This window comes from Thermochaetoides thermophila (genome assembly GCF_000221225.1).
Source record: "Thermochaetoides thermophila DSM 1495 unplaced genomic scaffold scf7180000011816, whole genome shotgun sequence".
In the NCBI taxonomy this organism is placed as follows: Eukaryota; Fungi; Ascomycota; class Sordariomycetes; order Sordariales; family Chaetomiaceae; genus Thermochaetoides; species Thermochaetoides thermophila.
Genome location: NW_006383032.1, coordinates 1,691,415 through 1,710,631, shown reverse-complemented (window position 1 = coordinate 1,710,631; position 19,217 = coordinate 1,691,415). Strand labels below are relative to the sequence as shown.

Below are 19,217 nucleotides of genomic sequence, written 5' to 3'. Positions count from 1 at the left end.
CTTTGTGCTAAGTCGTCTGATACGAGTCCCCGGGTTATATCACCATCATCCGACCAATGCAGAGCTCACACTGTTTTTTAGTCTTACCATACTGATAGCACATAAACCATTCAGTGCCGCCAAGCAACATCGCCAGAGTTGTCGCGTGCTCCAGACTAGAATCATCATCACAAACCTCCTCTTTACCATCCCCCAATAAGGATAAACCTCATGATAACTGGGCCGCTACCATCTCAACGCCCTGGCACCAAGGATGTGCAAGGACACCCTCAATGTCCAACCTCTGCGATACATTGCGGTTGAGCATCTTTCGAATCAGATCGATGCTTTCATCACTCATGGTCCAGGGAACGCGCAAGTCGCGATCCATGATTTCGTCGACATTGTAGAATGGGTTCTCCTTGTAGATGATGGTATAGAGCAAGATGCCGAGAGCCCAGACATCCTGCTCTTTCCCGCGGTAGGGCCTGCCAGCCAGGACTTCGGGGGCGGCATAATCTACGTGGCAAGAGTGTTAGCATAGCTGGAGATGAGAAAGGGGGGAATGCTCACCAATGGTGCCGACAAAGACATCGAATGGGCCACTCTTGATGTAGGCCGCGCTACCGAAGTCGATGAGCTTGATCTGGCCTGTGCCGTCGAGGATGACATTCTCATCCTTGATGTCTCGATGAACGATTAAGGCCTTAGTGTGCAGATGGTGCACAGCGCGAGCAACCTGCACGAAGATGCTGCGGCATTCGCGTTCCTCCATGTTTGTGCGCAGTTCGATATAGTCGAACAAGTCCATGCCAGGCAGGCCGTGAGGGACCATCTCGATATAATAGTTGATCTCATCCTCGAAGAAATCCTGCATCTCAACAATATTAGGGTGTTTGAACCCGTCTCGACGGAGGAAGTCGAGCACATGAATTTCAAGTGGCACTGTGCCGAGTCGCCTGTCCCTGGTCCACGTGTCTACCAAGATGCGCTTCTTGGTCACGTACTTGAGCACGCATGTCTTTCCTGTGCTGCGGTATCTAGCCAGCTTGACTTGACCATAAGCGCCTTGGCCCATTTCCTCAAGGATTTGGAAATCGTCAATAGTTTTCTTCTTCTTAACTGGTGGTTCTGACGCTTGCTGAGCAGCAGGAGTCGTTTGCTGTTGTTGTAACTGTTGGTCTGGTTCTTTTTTGTCCTCTTTTCTCTTCTCCTTCTGTTGCTCCTTTTGCTGCTCCTCCCCAGGCTGCTTCTCAGGATTCTCTTGTGCTGGAGGATTTGTGGACGGAACCTGTGCAGTTGATCCCACAATTTGGGTCGCGTTCTCGGCCAGCAATGGTGCTCTCTCACTCTTGGGTTGTTCCTCCGAGTCAAATTGAATTTCTTGTGGAGAGTGGACGGGCTGTGTCTGTCCTGGCGATGGCTGATGCAACGGAGTAATCATGCCTGACATCAAAGGCGATGAGATGCCCTTGTCTGGCCGGGTAGAGTGCACTTGTCTCGAGTATGTGACCCAAAGGGCATACACCCACTCGGTCTCGGAAACCACAAACTCGTCCCCTGCCTCACTTGTTGAAGACTCCCCGTCACTGTCGCCATCCTTCTGGTCGCGCTTGGAAACCTTCTTCTCGCTCTTCGCTACCCGCATCTGGACATCAACCTTGAGTTGACTTCCATCACGGTGCCTGGCCGGGATGCCATCGCAGTGCATGAACAGTTGGGCAGCGTCTGGGTGATTCTCCTTGATCGCAAGCAAGGTATAAGCCTTTCTGAAAGAGTGCTCCGGAACCACCATTCCTTCGACGAGTTCGATGCGCTCCTCTTCCGTGAGGATACGGAGCAAATTCTCGAAGTTTGGCACTAAGGAGTTGATAGACTTGCCGTCAGGTTTCTCATGACCGAAGAGGGCACCACAAAAGACCGAATTTGAGCTTTTGATGTGAAGAGTCTCAGGATCGACAACGATCATGCCAGCGATGTGAGGGAAGCTGGAAACGCGCAGCTGTGTCGTTCCCCTAATTTGCTCAACGGTGGCTGGTAGATGCATGTCATCAGCGTTGCGACATGTGTAGTGTTTCTTTTTGGCGATTTCCATGTAATCGACTTCTCCGGAGTGCGGATCGATGCCTTGTCGCGGGATACGAGGAATCAGCTGGCCAACGTCCATACCCGACTTGGGATGCTCATTACCCCAGATCGGGCCGAGAGCACCCGAGAGTTTTGTCACAATTCCTTCTTCGTCAAGCTCGATGTAGGCCACATCTTCATGAATTTCTTCCATGACCCAGATCAAGCCTACACGCTTCTCCTTAACCCACAGGCTGGCAGATCCCGTGGCCCCGTTTCGTTTCTATAGCACTATTAGTCACACAACAAACGAGTACACATACAAGAGCATTATGAACTCACTTGTATGGGGACGACATCACCGCAAAGCAGAACACCCCTGGATTTGTTGCTGGTATGGTGAGGGTTCCCAGGCCTGGGGGGCTTGGGATCGCCACTATGAATGGTGGCTGGGCGCCTGTCGGTTTTCGCCTTCAGGGCCCTTGAGTTCGGCTTGCTTAGCAGTTTGGCAGTGATGCCTCCGTTTCGCGACCCAAGAAGCTTGGAGGTGTCAACAGCAGGAGTTGGCGGAGATGGCTCCTCTTCAGGGCTCTCCTTGGTGTCATTCTGAAGGCCTTGCTGGAGCTTGTTAACCAGCCAGGCCCTCCTTTCTTCCTGTATTACCTCCAGAATTCCCATCTTACGGACTTCTGCCTTGGTCACACCGAAGAGCAAGCAAGCAAGATCATTGGCGGCGAGAATTGTCCACGGAGGCTTCGATTCGGTAGTGAATATCGCTTGAGCCGCAGGAACCCATCTTGTAGTATGGCCAGGCACAGGAGCTGCCAGGGCTTTCGAGCTTACGGAAGCAGAGGAAAGGAGCTGTGCCGATACTGGCTGCTGCGCCTTTAAAGGTTCACTTGTCATAGGGTGAGCCAAAGCGTCCCTGAGGCGTTGCTCCATAGACAAGTTGACAGTATCTGTCATAGCCCGCTTCAGCATACTCTCACGCCTTGAAGCGGGTGGGGAAGTCTGAGCGGTCGTTCCACTTTCGTTCGTGGGCGTCCTTGAAGACCCTTCGGATTCAATGGCCTCCTCCGAGATTTTGTGAACTGTCGGGAGCGAGGGTGGATCAGACATATCTTCACAACCTTCTTTCTCCTGAGCAGGAGCTGGAGCAACGATGGATAAGCCAGATGCTGGCAGCGTTGCAGGCGACGCCAGCAGCGGTATCCGATCAATGGATTCAGGGCTTGCGGTCCTTGGGGCGAAGCCTTTGTCAAACACATTGCCCTCATTTGGGGTGATGGCTGGGTCAGTTGAAGGCCCCATGGGTAGTCTGCTGCGTCCTTGGATGTCATTCCCACTCCCAAACATCTGGGCTTGGGCAAGAACATCCATCATGCCCTGCATCTCCGGATCGCCACTCACTCGGGCTTGAGCACTGGCTACCGCGGCACTCGATACTGACCAGCCCATGCGATCCTTCATAAACTCGAGCGACCGCTTAAGCAGCGTCTGACGGTTGTGAAGAAGGTCATCAGTCTGGTTGGCGAACGAGAAGGAATGGAGTGATTCTGAAGGGAAACGGCTCAGGTCTTCGGTGAAAGCCGGGGAGACCGGGACAGACGCCGCTGTAGGTATCTGTTGCAAGTCCGTTAAAGACAGCGAGCTGGACCGTGTAGCAAGATTGACTAGCGAGGGAGATCGGCTTAAGGTTGAAGAAGGGAGGGTTGGTGTGCGGAGGGGGAGCTGCTGGCGAATCCGCCTGAGCCCAGACATACCCAGGCCATGATCGTGCTCGTTCATGATGGGGCTTCTAGCACTACAACAGTGATCGCGTTAGCCTTCGATTTTCACCAAATTGAATCGACCAAACCCAACCATGCGGCAGCTGACCTTGACAGCCTGGGATCGTATTCGGGAGACAGGGCAGGATGGAGAGAAGAGTCGGCAACAAAGGAGAAGCGGCTATGGCCAGCCTTGTCGGCTGGGTCGTTCAGGGAGCCCAAGTTTCCCGTACTTCTGTTCTTCGGGATCTGCAGTGACGGCACAAGCTGCTGCTGCTGGGGCTGCAAACTGCTGGGGGCCTCGGCATCGTCTCGCGTGTCGTTGTCGCCTGTCGGGAGGGCACAGGGTGGCCAAGTCAGCACAGGGACGACCACTGGCATGCTCCCTCTCCAGTCTTGCCTGTAGTACTCTAGAGCAGGCCACGGCCAAGAGAGGGATCGAGTCAGCGGCGCACAGTGTCGGCTCGACTCACCATTGTCTGGATGGCTACCATATGTTCCGCGCATAGTAATTCGTGCAACTGATGTTAAACCTGAATTGAGAGGAAGCGTGTGGAAGTTTTGAGATGATGTTGGGTGTTCCCTCGGAGGGTCGAACACCTGATTCAAAGCGGCTGGGTTGGCGAATAGACTTTTTTTTTGTCAAGTCCTTGATGCGGGTGCTGATTAGGTGCCGCTGAAGAAATCGTTAGGCGGCGTGCAGCAGTTGGCGTGGTGGGGTTGCGTCAGGTATCGAAATCGAAATGGGTAAGCAAACCAGAGCCACCCATAGCGTAATCGAGCACTTAACCTGGGCCTAAATAACTGCAGAGGAAACGGTGCTCATAAAAATATGTCTCGACCTTTGGATAATAAGGATGGCATCGAATTATCCTTTTAGACATATGTGCGTTGGGTTGAAGGGCCAGTTTTTTTATTTTTTTCTTTTTTGTTCACAAGATGACTGGCCTTAACCTTCAAGGGCATATGCAGTCGTGCGTAACCCCCGTCCGGAGCACGGATGGATGTGCCATGTAAGCGCGAAGACCACGGCTTGGGTACAGCATTTCGATTCTGGGTCTGATACCTGGGTGGCTGGAATGTTTGGGCTTCATGCTGCAAACGGCGCAGCGGAGACGAGATCGTCGCCCTTTTTGCGAAGCAAGCCCCTGCGCCCGTCCTTGGTACAGCAGCCAGGCTCCTGGAAGGGGTCGAGGTTGCCCTCGGGCGTCAACACAGCAGCATCAGTCCCTCTTGGGCATTGAAAGGCGTCGACACACTCATCCGAAAGTGCCTTAACACGACCCCAATTGCAACGCGTCATGGAGCTGACCAGGTCGAAATCCGTAATGTGCTGCTTGAACTACTGTGCGCGCACTGACGGCGGTCCAAAAGCCCCGATACTGCCCAAATCAGAAGTGTAAGATATTGTCATTTGGAAGCAAGGCGGACGACGGATCATGGGTCGTCGGTGATTCCAGATCAACACGTTTTTACGGGTAAAACTTCAATAGCTGGCCATTTGCTGTGTTCCAGTCGTACGGATTTCGTACGGTCTTGGTTTGATCAGACCATTCATCGATGTCGTCGGCTGCCGAATTCAGACAGCTCAGCTTACACAAGACCAAATCTGCATTATTTTTACCCTTTGATCCCTATGGTCCCAAGCCCACAGGCTGAGTTTGCTACCACACGTGTATGGTTTCTTTCCCAAACCTGCACAAACAGAATCATGGTCAGTTCAACTACACTGCGTTATGGTAGAGTCTCACTTCTCTGACTTGATGGCTGCTTTAGCATCGGGCCTCTCGGCACCTTAGACCAAAACAGAACGCTACAGTGTTAGACTTTTCAGTGCATACTGTATCAGAGCCCAAACCTGGCACTCTGTTCTTGAGTTGGCATCCGTAAAGACAATGTTGCATGTGATGGCTCCAGAAACACAAATGCTGAAATAAAAGAAACCTGAAGCTATGCTTGATTTTGAAATTGAAGTCCATGCCGAAGACCTGAATGCCTTTCGTTCCTAACCGCAACCTACACCTCCTTGTAGCCCCTTAGTAAGAGGGCCCTGGGCATCCCGCACCAGTCTTTGGGGCAATCCACCCCACGCCTGCAGGCCAACAGTCCGATGACGGGCTTTTTTGCAGACAGTGGTCGTGTGTGTGCCGAAAGAACAGAGAGTACAATGCTTGTCATGACCAAACCTGCTGCCACCCCACGTCCAGATTTGTCCAAAGGCTCAAGCCGATTCTCGTCACGGCGTCAGCCGACCAGCCGCGTGGGCTAGTCAGTGGGGTTACAACGGTCACCTGGCCAGACGAGGCTTTAAAACCAAAACATGTGCTCTCCCGACAAGCGGCTTCCCCTGGGGAGTTCCAAAGAACAAACCAGGTACCACAACGCTGGAATCAAGGTGTAACCAAAAACGTAGAGTGTAAACCGTACAAAGATGTATGAAGACGTTTAACAGTTATCATCAAGTTACCAAGCAAAACGCTGACAAGATCCAACGGTCATGAGTGGGCCCGGAGCTTGGGCTTGTGGCGCTGCCGAAACTCAGTTCAGGGGGCTCGGCGGAGATAACACCGGCGGATGCTGCTCCCGTGGCTTTCCCCGTAGACAGACAGGGATTAACATGCCGGCCCGATCGGCTGGGCCTGACCGGGCTGCCTTGCGTTGAGCGGCATCCAACAACCCATCACGGAAGTATTCTTGCCGGTCTACCGTGCTACACCAAAGTTTATAAAACTATATCAATTGTAATCAGAGCGATGGCCGTACCTAAGTCAGCCACATTGTATCCACGGCTGTTCACTTCGCGCTCTCTTGCCTTTCTTATTGACTTTCTTTCATGAGGAGATCATCCCACGACATGCAGGTTAAAAACCTCTACACAACCCCCCTTGCACAACCACCCCATATTTCGTGCTGAGCTCATAGGGGCGATCATCGATTCGTTTTTTCACGGGTTCTTTCACTTAAACCGTGCGGAACAGAGAGCATGGAAACTGTCGCTGACTCTACTTGGTTGCGTTTGCTGGAACCTGCAAATATGTTCTCTATCATGGTTTTGATACTGAAATGGCGACTATCTTCGCCATCAGCACGGCCTGAACATGGTTTACAAGATACCAACCGGAGATTTGTAAAAGCGTGAACGTCAATTTGAGGTGCAATTCAGATTTCTGCTTCAGTTTTCCCTGGGCGAACACGGCTTGTAAGCGATAAGATAAGCCTAACCCCGCCCGACCGAGCTTCTGATTGTGATGCAATAGTCCAGTCAGCCAACCACGCCGGCAAACTGCGTTCATGAGCGGGCCATGCAAAGCTCCCGCGAACCCCCCTCCCTCGCGAACTCTTGTTCCACGAAGCCTCAGCTAGGTGACTGGTCATGCAGAAGGTCCATCAATCAGGTTGATTGGTTACAAGCAGCCTCATCAATCGTTCCCTAGCTTCCTCGGCGTTGGCTGCAACATCGCCTGGAAGACCGGAGGGGCATCTTATCTCACCGTTCAGTTGCCAAGCCGATACCGGTATTGCCCTGTTTACGGCCCTTTATGCAGAGTGATGACAGCGAGAGATTTCATGAGGGTTGAGTTGGGAGGATCATCGTCGCGACAAGGCAATTAACCCCTGAACGGAAGAGCTTCAAAAGCCGACCCGAAAACTTTCTGTTCTGTTTGTTCCTTCGGTACGGATCCATAAACAGCCAAGAGTTATGGTAACCTTCGTCCATAGGTGTTTTGAGATCAAGCGCGGCTTGCAGCTGTAAATGTCGCTGCTCTCTCCGGTCTTGGTGGCCAAAGTTCTTCGTCGGACGTTCACTGACTTCTCAAAGCCCCTCCGTTTTGGCGCTAAAGCCAACCAACTGCTCTGCACCGTCGCTCAGTCTCCTTTATCCATCCTGATTCATTCAACTCTCTGTCAAGCTGCCGGGATCCGGCAGCGAGCTGTGGTTTCGCTGCCGGCTCTGGCCTCGGTTCGGTTTTAGACTCGAGAGAGGCCCCATCACAGGCTTGGTTCCCACCGCTTAGCCAGGCACCTTTCATCATCGCTTCAACAACCGATCCTTCTCGAACAACCTGACCCGACCAGGCCTGCTCGCGCTCGTACCATTAACAACGGCGGTGAGACTTGGGTGGTCGAAACCACCTCGTTCCCAAAGGTCTTGGTTATCCACTTGTTTGCTGCTCTCTCTCTAGCTGTTTGCACTACATTTCTTTAACTTATCGCGTCAAGCGAGACACTTACAGAGGCACACAGGACTCATCATATCCATCATCAATCATCACCACCAATCCACAAATAATCCTCAACAGTACCATTCCGGTATTACGAATACCTATTTGAGCTCAAATTCTTTCAGCAGATTGATTGTCTTCGTCTGGATTGTCACAACTATACCGATCTTCAAACTTTCTACTTAGGTAGTTTCCCGGCTCAACCAGTGGCCCCATCTCATCTTCTCTTGTGATTGCTTGCCCCCCATCTGACTCCTCTCTTAACCTTCCTTCGTTGCTTGCAATCTGGACCCACCTGATCTTCCTTCGTCGATATCACTTGTTCCTGTCCTGACAACGCCACTCTCGAACTCACCAATCCGGTGCTGTCTTGAGAAGGTGGAGGTGAGCTGCCAGCACTTCTCGACAGTGCTGGGACTGCAGTTGAACCCTCCTCTTCTTCCTGTGCACACCGGTCTTGACTGCCTACTCCCAAATACTGCCCGCCACTACCTAGTATTGTTATCACCATGGCCGACTCGGCGATCTTGCCGTCCTCCCGGTTAGGCTCCGGGGTTTCAGAGGGCATGCCTCCTGATAATGAAGTCGTCGGGCCCCTCCCCGAAACCGATACGAAAAAGAAAGGACGCGAGAGATTGCTTCAAGGCCTTCAACGGATCTCGTCCTCGCCCTCCCTCGCCCGCTTGAGCCGTCCAAGGTCCGCAAGCAGCCCTTACAGCATGGGCTCCCTTTCCTATGCCAGTCTCTCCTCTGTCCCGTCGCCTCTTGGTCAACCGAGTGCAAGTTCCTACTACTCCCAGACATCATGCGCGAACCCTTCTAGCGCCCCGACGTCAATCCCTGGCAGCCCTACGACAGAAGAACCACCGGAGTACATCTGCGTCAATGATTCCCACCTGAGTTCAAAGGTCAAACTGGCAGGAAAATTAAAAGCGAAAGAAATCAATTTATGGAAGGATCTGCCTCATGAACTCAAAATTCACGTCTTGTCGTTCTTACCCCAAAAGGAGCTTGTCCGTATCTCTCGGGTGTCCAAGGAGTTCCACAACATGTGTTTTGATGGCCAGTTGTGGGCTCGCCTGGACGCTTCAGAGTTCTACCAAAAGATACCCGCTGAAGCTCTCGCAAAGATCGTCCTCTCCGCGGGCTCCTTTGTCCGAGATTTGAATCTCCGGGGCTGCGTCCAAGTGGAACACTATAAGAAGGCCGAAAAAATTGCTCAGGCCTGCAATAACCTTCAGAGAGCGACACTTGAAGGGTGCCGCAACTTCCAGCGACCAACCTTGCATAGCCTGATTCGAGCCAACCCGAGACTTGTTCACCTGAATCTCACAGGGCTTCCAGCAGTTACAAATGTTACCTGTAAGGTGATAGCCAAGTCCTGCCCACAACTAGAGTACTTGGATGTGTCTTGGTGCAAACAAATGGATTCAACAGGCGTCAGATTTATCATTAATGATTGCCCCAACTTGAAAGATCTCAGGGTCCGCGAGATTGAAGGTTTCAATGACCCCATTGTGGCCGAAGCGATCTTTCGAACAAACAACCTCGAGCGCCTTATCCTTGCCGGCTGCGAGGACCTGACAGATTCTGCCCTCCAGATTATGCTTAGAGGGCAGCATCCCGAAATTGATGTTCTCACCGGACTCCCGGTTGTTCCCCCACGCAAGCTCCGTCATCTTGACTTGTCATGCTGCAACCGTCTGACCAACAATGGGGTCAAGGCTCTTGCCCATCTAGTTCCCAATCTTGAGGGCCTCCAGCTATCGGGTGTTACGCGCCTCACTGATGCCGCCCTGGAACCGATTCTGGCGACTACCCCTCGTTTGACACACCTCGAGCTCGAGGATATCCAAGGGCTTACCAACGCTTTGTTTTCCCAGCATTTGGTTAAGGCACCATGTGCTCCAGTCCTGGAGCATCTCAGCGTTAGCGGCTGTGAACGCCTAGGTGACTCGGGCTTGCTTCCGCTCTTCCGGAATTGCACCAATCTCCGAAGCGTCTACATGGACAATACTCGAATCAGCGATCTGGTCTTAGCAGAAGCCGCAGCAATGGTAACTGCTCGCTCGGCTCGTATCCTTCAAAGCCGGCCTCAACCTACATCCAACGATTCATCTAGCCACATCCTCCCCGTCGTGGGTTTGAGGCTTGAGGTCTACGATTGTCCCCTTATCACGTGGACCGGCGTCCGTGAAATCATGAGCCGCAACACGGAAGTCCCCCGCTTGCCGAAGAAGCAGACAACAAAAGATGACTCCAACACCAACTCCGATGCTACCAACTGTTCGGCCGAACAGCCGACCGTCCAGCCATGCAACCATTCTTATCCTGCTGAAATCATCTCTCTTAAATGCTTCTACGGGTGGCAGATGACAGTAGACGAGCACACAAAACGTGTCCTGGACGGCAAGCTCATGGCAGCGCGACGTCTGGAACGGCTTTGGGCAAACTATATGCAGGCGAACGAGGAAGCTGGAATTGATGGCTCTGGGGCCAGAAGGAGACGCAGGCGGGTGAGAGCTGCGCAGCAGGTGCACGACCAGGATGCTGGAGATGGAGGAAATGGTGCTGGAGGTGTGGGAAATGAGACTGGAGATGGGGGACCCAGGAGGAGGGCGAGGACTACAGCTTGTATTGTCATGTGAAGGCGAGGGCAACCTGGTGTTGAGTTGGTGATATGGGCATTACTACATGGATCAGGGAGGATGCTTGTTTATGCTTATTTAGGAGGGGAGGGATCTTGGCGGAGGGTTTTTTTTTTTTTTTTGTATCTGGTTCAAGGAGTAAGGCGTTGCTGCGTTTCTTCTTTACAAGGAACAATAGTGTGTTTCTGCTCGGTCAACTTTCACCCCTCACTTACATCCTCTATTGTCGTGAACTGACAATTCATGGTTGCATTTTACAGTCTCTAGAACTAGGATCGATGATCTTCGAATGACCGTTCTCTTTGAGATGAGGTGACTTTTAAGGCATGGATTTCATTTGACGACGCTAGTTATGGTGAAGAAAGTCTATCGCCAACCTTCTAAGCCATGTATCAGATTGCACGAGAGATAAATTATGTCCTAGACAGCTTAAGGCTAGAGATGCTAACATGCTGCTCTTTGTACAGGTATCATTTGTCGCCAATCTGCCGATCAGCCTGGCGTAGCCCAAGACAGTTGAATGTTCAAGGAGATTACACTGTACTATCACGTATATAACAGTTCATAGATGTATTTTGTTAGAGGCTTTTATCCCTCTTCAATTCTGCTTTTCAACTTTCATTGTGGTAGCTCTGAGGTCTGCTTCGGATCAACAACAGAAACGTTGTCCAGGGCGAGAGCATTCAATACTAAAGCCAGTCTGGGAAGTACTTGAGGGTACTTTGTCAAAAAAATCGGTATATCCTCGCGATCTGAAAAACTTACATGCAAGATCGCGATAACATGAGAAGTCGGTATAAGCAAGAAAGGCCAGACGGAGTTTGTAAGCCGTATCACCTCAGGAAAGACATCAAATGTGTCGGGGAACTCGTGGCCCGTCCCGCACTGCACTCTACTAGCGTTGTACAGCAGGTAAAGTAAGCTGCCTCTTTCGCTATGATTGGAGCAGGTATGCCGCTGGAGAGCTGAGTAGCGAGGGTACAAGTAATGCAAATAAGAGTGTTGCTGGGAAGAGGGAGAATGTCCCGTCCCTCAAAGGAAGATGAGCATGTAACGTGTGGCACCGTGCTGTCTGAGAGTATCAACTGAGGCTGGCTGATCAGGAACAAGAGCAATATGGTATATTCCTGAGGCAATGAATCTGTGTCAGATGCGCAATTGATGTGGAACAGCATAGATGGTTGGAGTGAGAAGAAGGGTTGACACACCTTCGAAATGCCTGCATAAGGGACTACCTGGGACATCATCTATACACATCTCAGCGTGTGGCTCGAGTTGAATGTATACGGGGAATTGACACGATGTGATTGGATGAAGTATAGGCTCTACATGCATTACGGCAAGACGGTCTAGTCCGGTTTCCAGAACGCAACTAGTACTTCTGGGTGGATGTGGGAACGGCTGCAGTAGGAATTCAATCTCGCAAGTGAGCCGGCGGATTCTGCAGGCAGTCGAATCCACCGAACTTCCTAAAAGAATCCCTTCTGCGACCGGGTGATATGTGATTATCAACCAAACTGTGGCCCATGAGACTTGGAACGCGTGTGGCCATGATAATAACAAGCTCGTCGAGCCGAGCTCGAGGGGAGGGCTACAGGTAAGTTGTCCCTCACGTCAACAGATCAATTAGGGGTCTCGAGGCCTGTCATCAGAGCTGAGTGCCGTGAATTTAGTCGCCTGTTAAATTCTCGGAAGTAGGTAAGGGACAATGATGCTGCAAAAAGTCGTGAGGTTGGGGGAACGCGGCACGCTGGAAGTGGGCAATCAGCCCCGCGTATGTTAAGACGGGAGCTTAGGTTGCTGGTTGCCCTCCTCAGCGAAGGCTGTCAAGTGGGACGAGTCCCGCGGTGCCCAGAGTATGGTGGAGCTGCTGTACCCCAGCCAAGATGTGAGCCAAGATGTGGGGCTGCCCGCACAACGGCCCGGGCACACTGCGAGCTTGCGACCTGCGCTGGTCAGACATGCCAGAGCCAAAGAACAACTTCGAGAACGCGAGTGAGTCTGGAAGCCAGGAAACCGGCGCATCGATGTCATTGGCAGTGCCTTGATAGGGACAGAGCCTACTGGTCGAGCCTGGGGAAGGATGAGTCTGCGTGGGTGAGGTATGATTGCGAAATTCATGTGTAATGTTCCGCCGTTTCATTACGAAAGAGACACATGTCTTGGTACGGAATACGGGTTACGGAATTGTTAGAATCTGCACGTGAGGGTAGGTATAAACAAAAACTCGTTCACAAGCACTTGAAATCAATTGACCATTACGAGTTCAGATTGGAGTTGGGACCTAAAATAACTATGAGATAAAAGAGAGTTGATGTAACTCCAATGATATAAGCAAGGCGTCAGGTGGCATAACGATCGATTTGCGCACGTACACGTAAGTACGGTGCTTGTGTAATGCATGAGGTACCTGCCTGAAGTTAAGGGTCCAGGCAGGCAGTTTCTTTCAACAGTTACCCTGGCCAGTTCGCCGCTCGTCCCTCCAAAGCACAGTCTCTGGCTCTTTGCCAACTCCGTTGACCCCTCTTTTTTTTTCTTCCATTTTCACCCCAAACTTGCGCCTCACCTCACCTCTATCGCTTCTTTCCACTTACCACCGGTCGATCGTCCATGTGGTAAATCCAACCTGCCGCACGCAATCCGTTTTTTTCCATCCTTTCTTTTCTTCAGTTCCCCCCCACCTTTACCTTCCCATCCGCCACTCGCCCTTCTCCTCTCCCGTGCTCCTCCCCGCCGCCTCCAAAAAAAAAAAAAATCCTTGCGCATCTCTAGGCCAGCTTCACAATCGGCGCGTCTCTTGCACGCTCCAGATCCGTGGGCCTGGCTCTTTTCCGTCACAATCGCCCTTCCGGCCTCAGGTTACTTACCTTACGCCACGACTCTTACCTTTACCTTACCACCTACCAAGCTCCAACTTCTCAGCGCTCCCGCCCTCGTGCGCTGCCCTGCAACCCCCCTCCCGCCTGCTGCAGCTCGCAGACGGTACATACATCGCCCTAGCCAGCGGCATCTCTTGCCAGGGACACACACCAATCCCATCATCAGAAGCACCAGCAAGATCCACCGTCTTGTGCTCTGCTCCAAAAAGGTACGTCGCGCATTTCTACAGGGTCATCTGCCCCGCTGTCGGACCCGGCGCCTGGTTCGCCGCCCGCAGTACGCCCGCGTCGCGCTACTCTGCTTCCCTTGCTGTTTCTGTTGCTGCTTTTGCTCCTGCGTCTTTGTCTGCTTCTGCGCTTCTCGCGATCGCATGTTTCTTTCCGCCCAAGGAGGAGAAACATGTTTGCGCCAGAAAGCACATGGGGTTTTTCAATGGTAGTTCCTGCTCTTCTGTCGTGATCTGACGCTTGGTGCGCCAACCCTGCTTCCCCTCTGTTTTCTACCTGCTCCTGATCCTGAAAGCAAGCAGTGTGCAGTGTGCAGCGTGCTGCAAAGTTCCCACACCTTCACCTTGCCACGACCATCCATCATCCCCCACCACCATCTCCCGCCGCTTAACATACCAACCGCTAACTGTCTACCCCAGACTCTTCATTCGACCACCGCTTCGACAACTCTTATCGAGCTCGAAAGAGCTCTCCTTGATTTACAGCTCCTCCTTACGACCATCTAATTATACTCGCCCCCTCCCCCTCTCATCTCCTCAACCCCTTTCTGTAATCATGTCTTCTTCGCAAGACACCCATCCTTCCAACAATGGGGCTGAACTCGCCGATGCCATTGGTCATATGCACATCAATGACAATGAGCCTCGCCTTGGCCCCGATGGCGAGCCGGCACCCAAGACGGACGAAGAGTACGCCCAGACGCAGTTGACTCTGCGCGCGCTCGTCTCATCCAAGGAGGCCGGTGTCATCATCGGAAAGGGCGGACAGAACGTCGCCAATCTGCGCGAGGAGACTGGCGTCAAGGCCGGCGTCAGCAAAGTCGTGCAGGGCGTTTACGATCGCGTCTTGACCATTACTGGTGGCTGCGATGCTGTCTCGCGGGCCTACGCCGTTGTGGCACGAGCTCTGCTCGAAGGCGCTCCCGCAGTCAGCATGGGTGGAGTCGTTCAACACAATGGAACTCATCGTAAGTGTGCTGGTTTGTCGCTAAGCACGAGCCTGTACTATGCGGTTTCGCTAACAGATTGCCCGCAGCCATTAAGCTCCTGATCTCTCACAATCAAATGGGCACTATCATTGGCCGCCAAGGCCAAAGGATCAAATATATTCAGGATGTATCGGGCGTGCGCATGGTCGCACAGAAGGAGATGCTGCCGCAGTCGACAGAGCGCATTGTCGAGGTCCAGGGCACACCCGAGGGTATCCAGCGCGCCGTTTGGGAGATCTGCAAATGCCTGGTCGATGACTGGCAGCGGGGCACCGGCACTGTCTTCTACAATCCCGCCGTTCGCACCCAAGTTGGCGGCTTCCATGATCGGTATGGTAGCCGTGTGCTGCGGACCGGCAACGGCGCCGACTTTAGCAATGGCTCTCGGTCATATGGTCGCCGTTCTGACTCAGAAGGAGGCCCCCGCGGTCCTCCGACTCACGATGAGAATGGCGAAGAGATCCAGACGCAGAACATCAGCATCCCCGCCGACATGGTTGGCTGTATCATTGGCCGTGGTGGATCCAAAATCAGTGAGATCAGGAAGACTTCAGGCGCTCGCATCTCCATTGCCAAGGTGAGTGAGATTCCATTCGCAGTCTTTTTTTTTTCCCTTTCCCGAGCTAATACCATTTTCGATAGGCTCCTCATGATGAAACGGGTGAGCGCATGTTCACCATCATGGGCACTGCCAAGGCAAATGAGACGGCTCTCTTCCTCCTCTATGAAAACTTGGAGGCGGAAAAGATGCGTCGTCAGCAGCAGCAGCAGCAGCAGCAGCAGCAGCAGCAGCAGCAGGCGGCTGCTCAGCCATCCGAGTAGTGTGGGGATGAGAGCAACCAAGCGAGGCTGTAAAAGTTCTCCAAAAGAAAGTATTGGTGAAATTATGGGAAGGCTGGAGTTAACATGACATGGGATTTTACCAAATGTCGAGAGACGCCCCTCTCTATCGAGGATGATGTCTACTGCCAGCTCCTTCGGTCATTTCCAGATATGACTGCCGCAAGGCGTATTCTTGGGCGGGCGGGAAATGAATTGACGACTCTTCTTTTGCCGATAACAAAAGCATCTTCACAGCCTTATTCTCCGGTTTTTTTTTCCTTTGCTACTTTTGTCTTGGACCGTTTCACTCTCACCCATCCATGTTTACTCCACTTTATCAGGCGAAACCTAGCCGTCTACGATGCACGACACTTGCCTCTTACAATCGAAGGGACTTCAGGGTCGTGAATATCGAGACCTTGACAGGCAGGGGGGCGTTTGGCATGGAAGAAAATTGGGTTATGTTGTCCGAAGTTGTGGTTGTGGGCTCTTGCAGAGCGCAAGGTTTCGAAGCTTCTGGCATTGGCCAGTTTGAACGACCCTTTCCACAGATACCTTCGGTATATTTACCAAAGATCGAACGAGACCTGATGCCTGAGCAACCCATGAAGCCTTCGAGCTGCGGGCAAGGGACAGCCATCCGCTGGTACTACCTAAGCAATTTCATGAAGAAAGAAGACGGTCGCATTGATAGGTTTTTCTTGGCCGGCTTCTCAGTTAGCACGAGCACCATGCCGGGTGTGATCATTGAAAGATCATGCCTTAGCATTACTAGCAGATCTTACGGGAGAGTTGTCGAGACCAAATAGGTAGTAGGCAGAGACGGGAGCGGTCAAATATGAGTATCATGGTGCCTTGATTACTGTTAACTTTGATCATGTGCATGAGATGATCTTGCATGACTTTGAGCTATATATATCTATGTATATCAGAGATGACGTCCTGGATGTCAAGTCCCTGGCAACCCCACAGAGGGGCGCGCGGATCTGGATGGCAATCTTCTATGCCAGCAACAGCATGGAAGCCTGCTAAAAATGACAGGCGGGCCACTAAAAGCGGAATCACGGACCTGAAACTTTAGCGCGACAGCGGCCCAGTGGGCCTCCCGCAGTGTGGAGAGGCTCTGCAGTCAGCCCGGAAAAGCCAGGCTGTCCCCAATCGAATGTCAGGGCGATGGAAGGTTACATAACGCTGGGATGGGGGAGCATTCCTCATCGAACCATTGCTTTCCAGAGAAATCGTCTGGAATAGATTTTCGCTCGTTTCCTTCCTTAACAAGGGTTTATTTTTTTTTCGCTTGTTTTGTGTTTGGTTTTCCCTTTCAGCTGTTTCATCTGAGAGGCTTCATCAAGCATTCGGGAATTTGAATTTGCCTCGTTCCTTCATTGACACTGGGGAGTCATCAAGGTTCTTGAGGGTCCTGCAGCCTACCGTCACCATTCACCAACCCATCATCGCATCTGCCGCATCGCTCGACGTGAGCCTGCCGACATGGCGCGCATTAAGCAGGCAGCTCCAGTCCAGCGCGCGCCATCTTCCGAGTACGCCAGCAGGTTTGATCCTGAGTTCCGGAGACGAGATGTCGGCGTGTCGTCATCACCCGCCCTGAATGGCAACGCCGAGAAGACCAATGGCCATGTCGCGACTGCGGAGCGCGAGCACAATAGCACGAAGAGCACACAAAACACCAGTGATAAGCATGCTGAGAAGCCGAATACCGGAATTGCCACGCTCGTTATTGATGTCGCTGGCATCTACGCGTCCTTGTAAGCCTCCCTATCGGCCCGAGGACTATGTGATATATAAAGGGCTAACATGACACTCCCCCAGCCTAACCTGGGCCTACCTCCAAGAAAAGCTGACAACTACGGCTTACGGTCCTAATGGCGAGCGCTTCAAGTTCTCCGTCTTCCTTCTGACCATCCAATCCGTGTTTGCCGCCGCCGCGGGCAAACTCTTCTCTATCCTGACCACCCCCAAGGGCCAACCCATCCCTCCGCTCTTCCCAACACGCCAGATGATCCCGCCCTTACTCCTCGTCGCCGTCACCAACGCGCTCGCCGCTCCCTTCGGCTACGCTGCGCTAGGCCATATCGACTATATCACCTACATCCTAGCAAAGTCTTGCAAGCTGCTGCCCGTCATGTTCTTGCACATCACCATCTTCCGCAAGCGCTACCCATTGTACAAGTACCTCGTTGTGGCGGCCGTGACTTGCGGCGTCGCCGTGTTCACGCTGCACTCGAGCAGCAAAAAGCATCATCATCACAACAAGAACACCGAGGCACAGAACAAGGCCTGGGGCCTGCTCCTGCTGGGCATTAACCTGTTGTTTGACGGCCTAACGAACAGCACGCAGGACTACATTTTCTCGACTTTCCGGCCGTATTCGGGCCCGCAGATGATGGCGGCGAACAACATGCTTTCATCGGTGCTGACCGGCACGTACTTGCTTGTGGGCCCCTGGCTTGTCCAAACTCCGCTGGGAGAGTGGCTCGGCATGGATAGAGCCAGCGGCGGCGAGCTGAAGGATGCGTTGGCTTTTCTGGCGCGGCATCCAGCTGTGTGGAGGGATGTGCTGGGGTTTGCGCTTTGCGGATGTGTCGGGCAGGTGTTTATCTGTATGTTTTTAAACCCTTAATCCTGTTGTTGATCGCCATTGCTAACCCTTACACCCTACAGTTCACACTCTGTCGACCTTCTCTTCTGTGCTCCTTGTCACCGTGACCGTCACGCGCAAGATGTTTACCATGATTCTGAGCGTCGTGGCCTTTGGTCATCGCCTGTCGCGCATGCAATGGCTGGGCGTTGGCTTGGTATTCGGTGGCATTGGCGTTGAGGCGCAGATTGCGCGTCGCGAGAAGATGGCCAAGGAGGCTGCAAAGAGGAAGCTACAAGACAAGGCGCAATGACGATGTGTATTAAGTGTCCCTTTTGCCGTAGAGCAAGTGGGGCACTGTTGTAGAAAACCCCAGATTGTTTTTCGTTGTACATAGCTTACACATAAAACTCCGCGCTTGACATTTCGTTAGGCGGGTTCGCCATGCTTATTTATACTGTTGCACCTTATAAAGGGAATAGACCTGGTCACTGGCATCGTGAGAAGTTTTGGAGGTGGTTACTGTGTGATAGGTGACACAGGCTGGGCACGGGCATGCTCTTTACCATGACAAAAGGACACTGGTCGCGATATGTTGTAGACGCAAGATATGTGGTATATTTTTACTGACCTGAATCCATCAGGACACAAGCCGCCCTATCCCAGACACTTCCCAGCCCTATTGGCCTTTGTACAATTGCCTCTCCTCATCCAACTTCCCTTTTCAAATACAGCCAACCATACCTATTCCCATAGCCACCATCCCATAAACTTCAACCTCTCCTTAGTTTTGGGTTGTCATAAGATTATACATTGACCTTTAAACAGTGAATCAAGCACCAAGGCAAGCAACACATTAATGAACTGAAAACCCTTTGAGCGCAGTCAATCCAAAACAACAACCACATATATGTATGCACCGCCGACCCGCGCTATGGTATTGGATAAAGACGAAGATATGCTCGTGTTCGATCGTGGCAGAACACAATAAACGCACAAACAAAAATGGTTTTGC

General features: G+C 52.3%; 4 protein-coding genes across 4 annotated transcripts; 3 read left to right on the top strand and 1 right to left on the bottom strand.

Annotated features, from left to right (window-relative positions):
- Positions 1-208: 208 nt before the first annotated feature.
- On the bottom strand, positions 209-4,322 carry CTHT_0025530 (uncharacterized protein; the record flags this gene model as incomplete). Its single annotated transcript, XM_006692950.1, has 5 exons — positions 209-498; positions 553-2,329; positions 2,389-3,850; positions 3,925-4,144; positions 4,289-4,322. 5 exons carry the CDS (start codon positions 4,320-4,322, stop codon positions 209-211), a joined length of 3,783 nt encoding a protein of 1,260 aa, XP_006693013.1.
- A 4,225-nt stretch (positions 4,323-8,547) lies between these two features.
- Positions 8,548-10,686, top strand: CTHT_0025520 (uncharacterized protein; the record flags this gene model as incomplete). The annotated part of the gene is made up of 1 exon (XM_006692949.1): positions 8,548-10,686. The coding sequence occupies one exon, from the start codon at positions 8,548-8,550 to the stop codon at positions 10,684-10,686; it is 2,139 nt and encodes a 712-aa protein (XP_006693012.1).
- A 3,662-nt stretch (positions 10,687-14,348) lies between these two features.
- On the top strand, positions 14,349-15,603 carry CTHT_0025510 (uncharacterized protein; the record flags this gene model as incomplete). The annotated part of the gene is made up of 3 exons (XM_006692948.1): positions 14,349-14,760; positions 14,829-15,358; positions 15,424-15,603. The coding sequence occupies 3 exons, from the start codon at positions 14,349-14,351 to the stop codon at positions 15,601-15,603; spliced, it is 1,122 nt and encodes a 373-aa protein (XP_006693011.1).
- Positions 15,604-17,094: 1,491 nt separating this feature from the next.
- CTHT_0025500 (uncharacterized protein) lies at positions 17,095-18,515 on the top strand (the record flags this gene model as incomplete). The annotated part of the gene is made up of 3 exons (XM_006692947.1): positions 17,095-17,369; positions 17,434-18,224; positions 18,286-18,515. 3 exons carry the CDS (start codon positions 17,095-17,097, stop codon positions 18,513-18,515), a joined length of 1,296 nt encoding a protein of 431 aa, XP_006693010.1.
- Between the last annotated feature and the right edge of the window lie 702 nt (positions 18,516-19,217).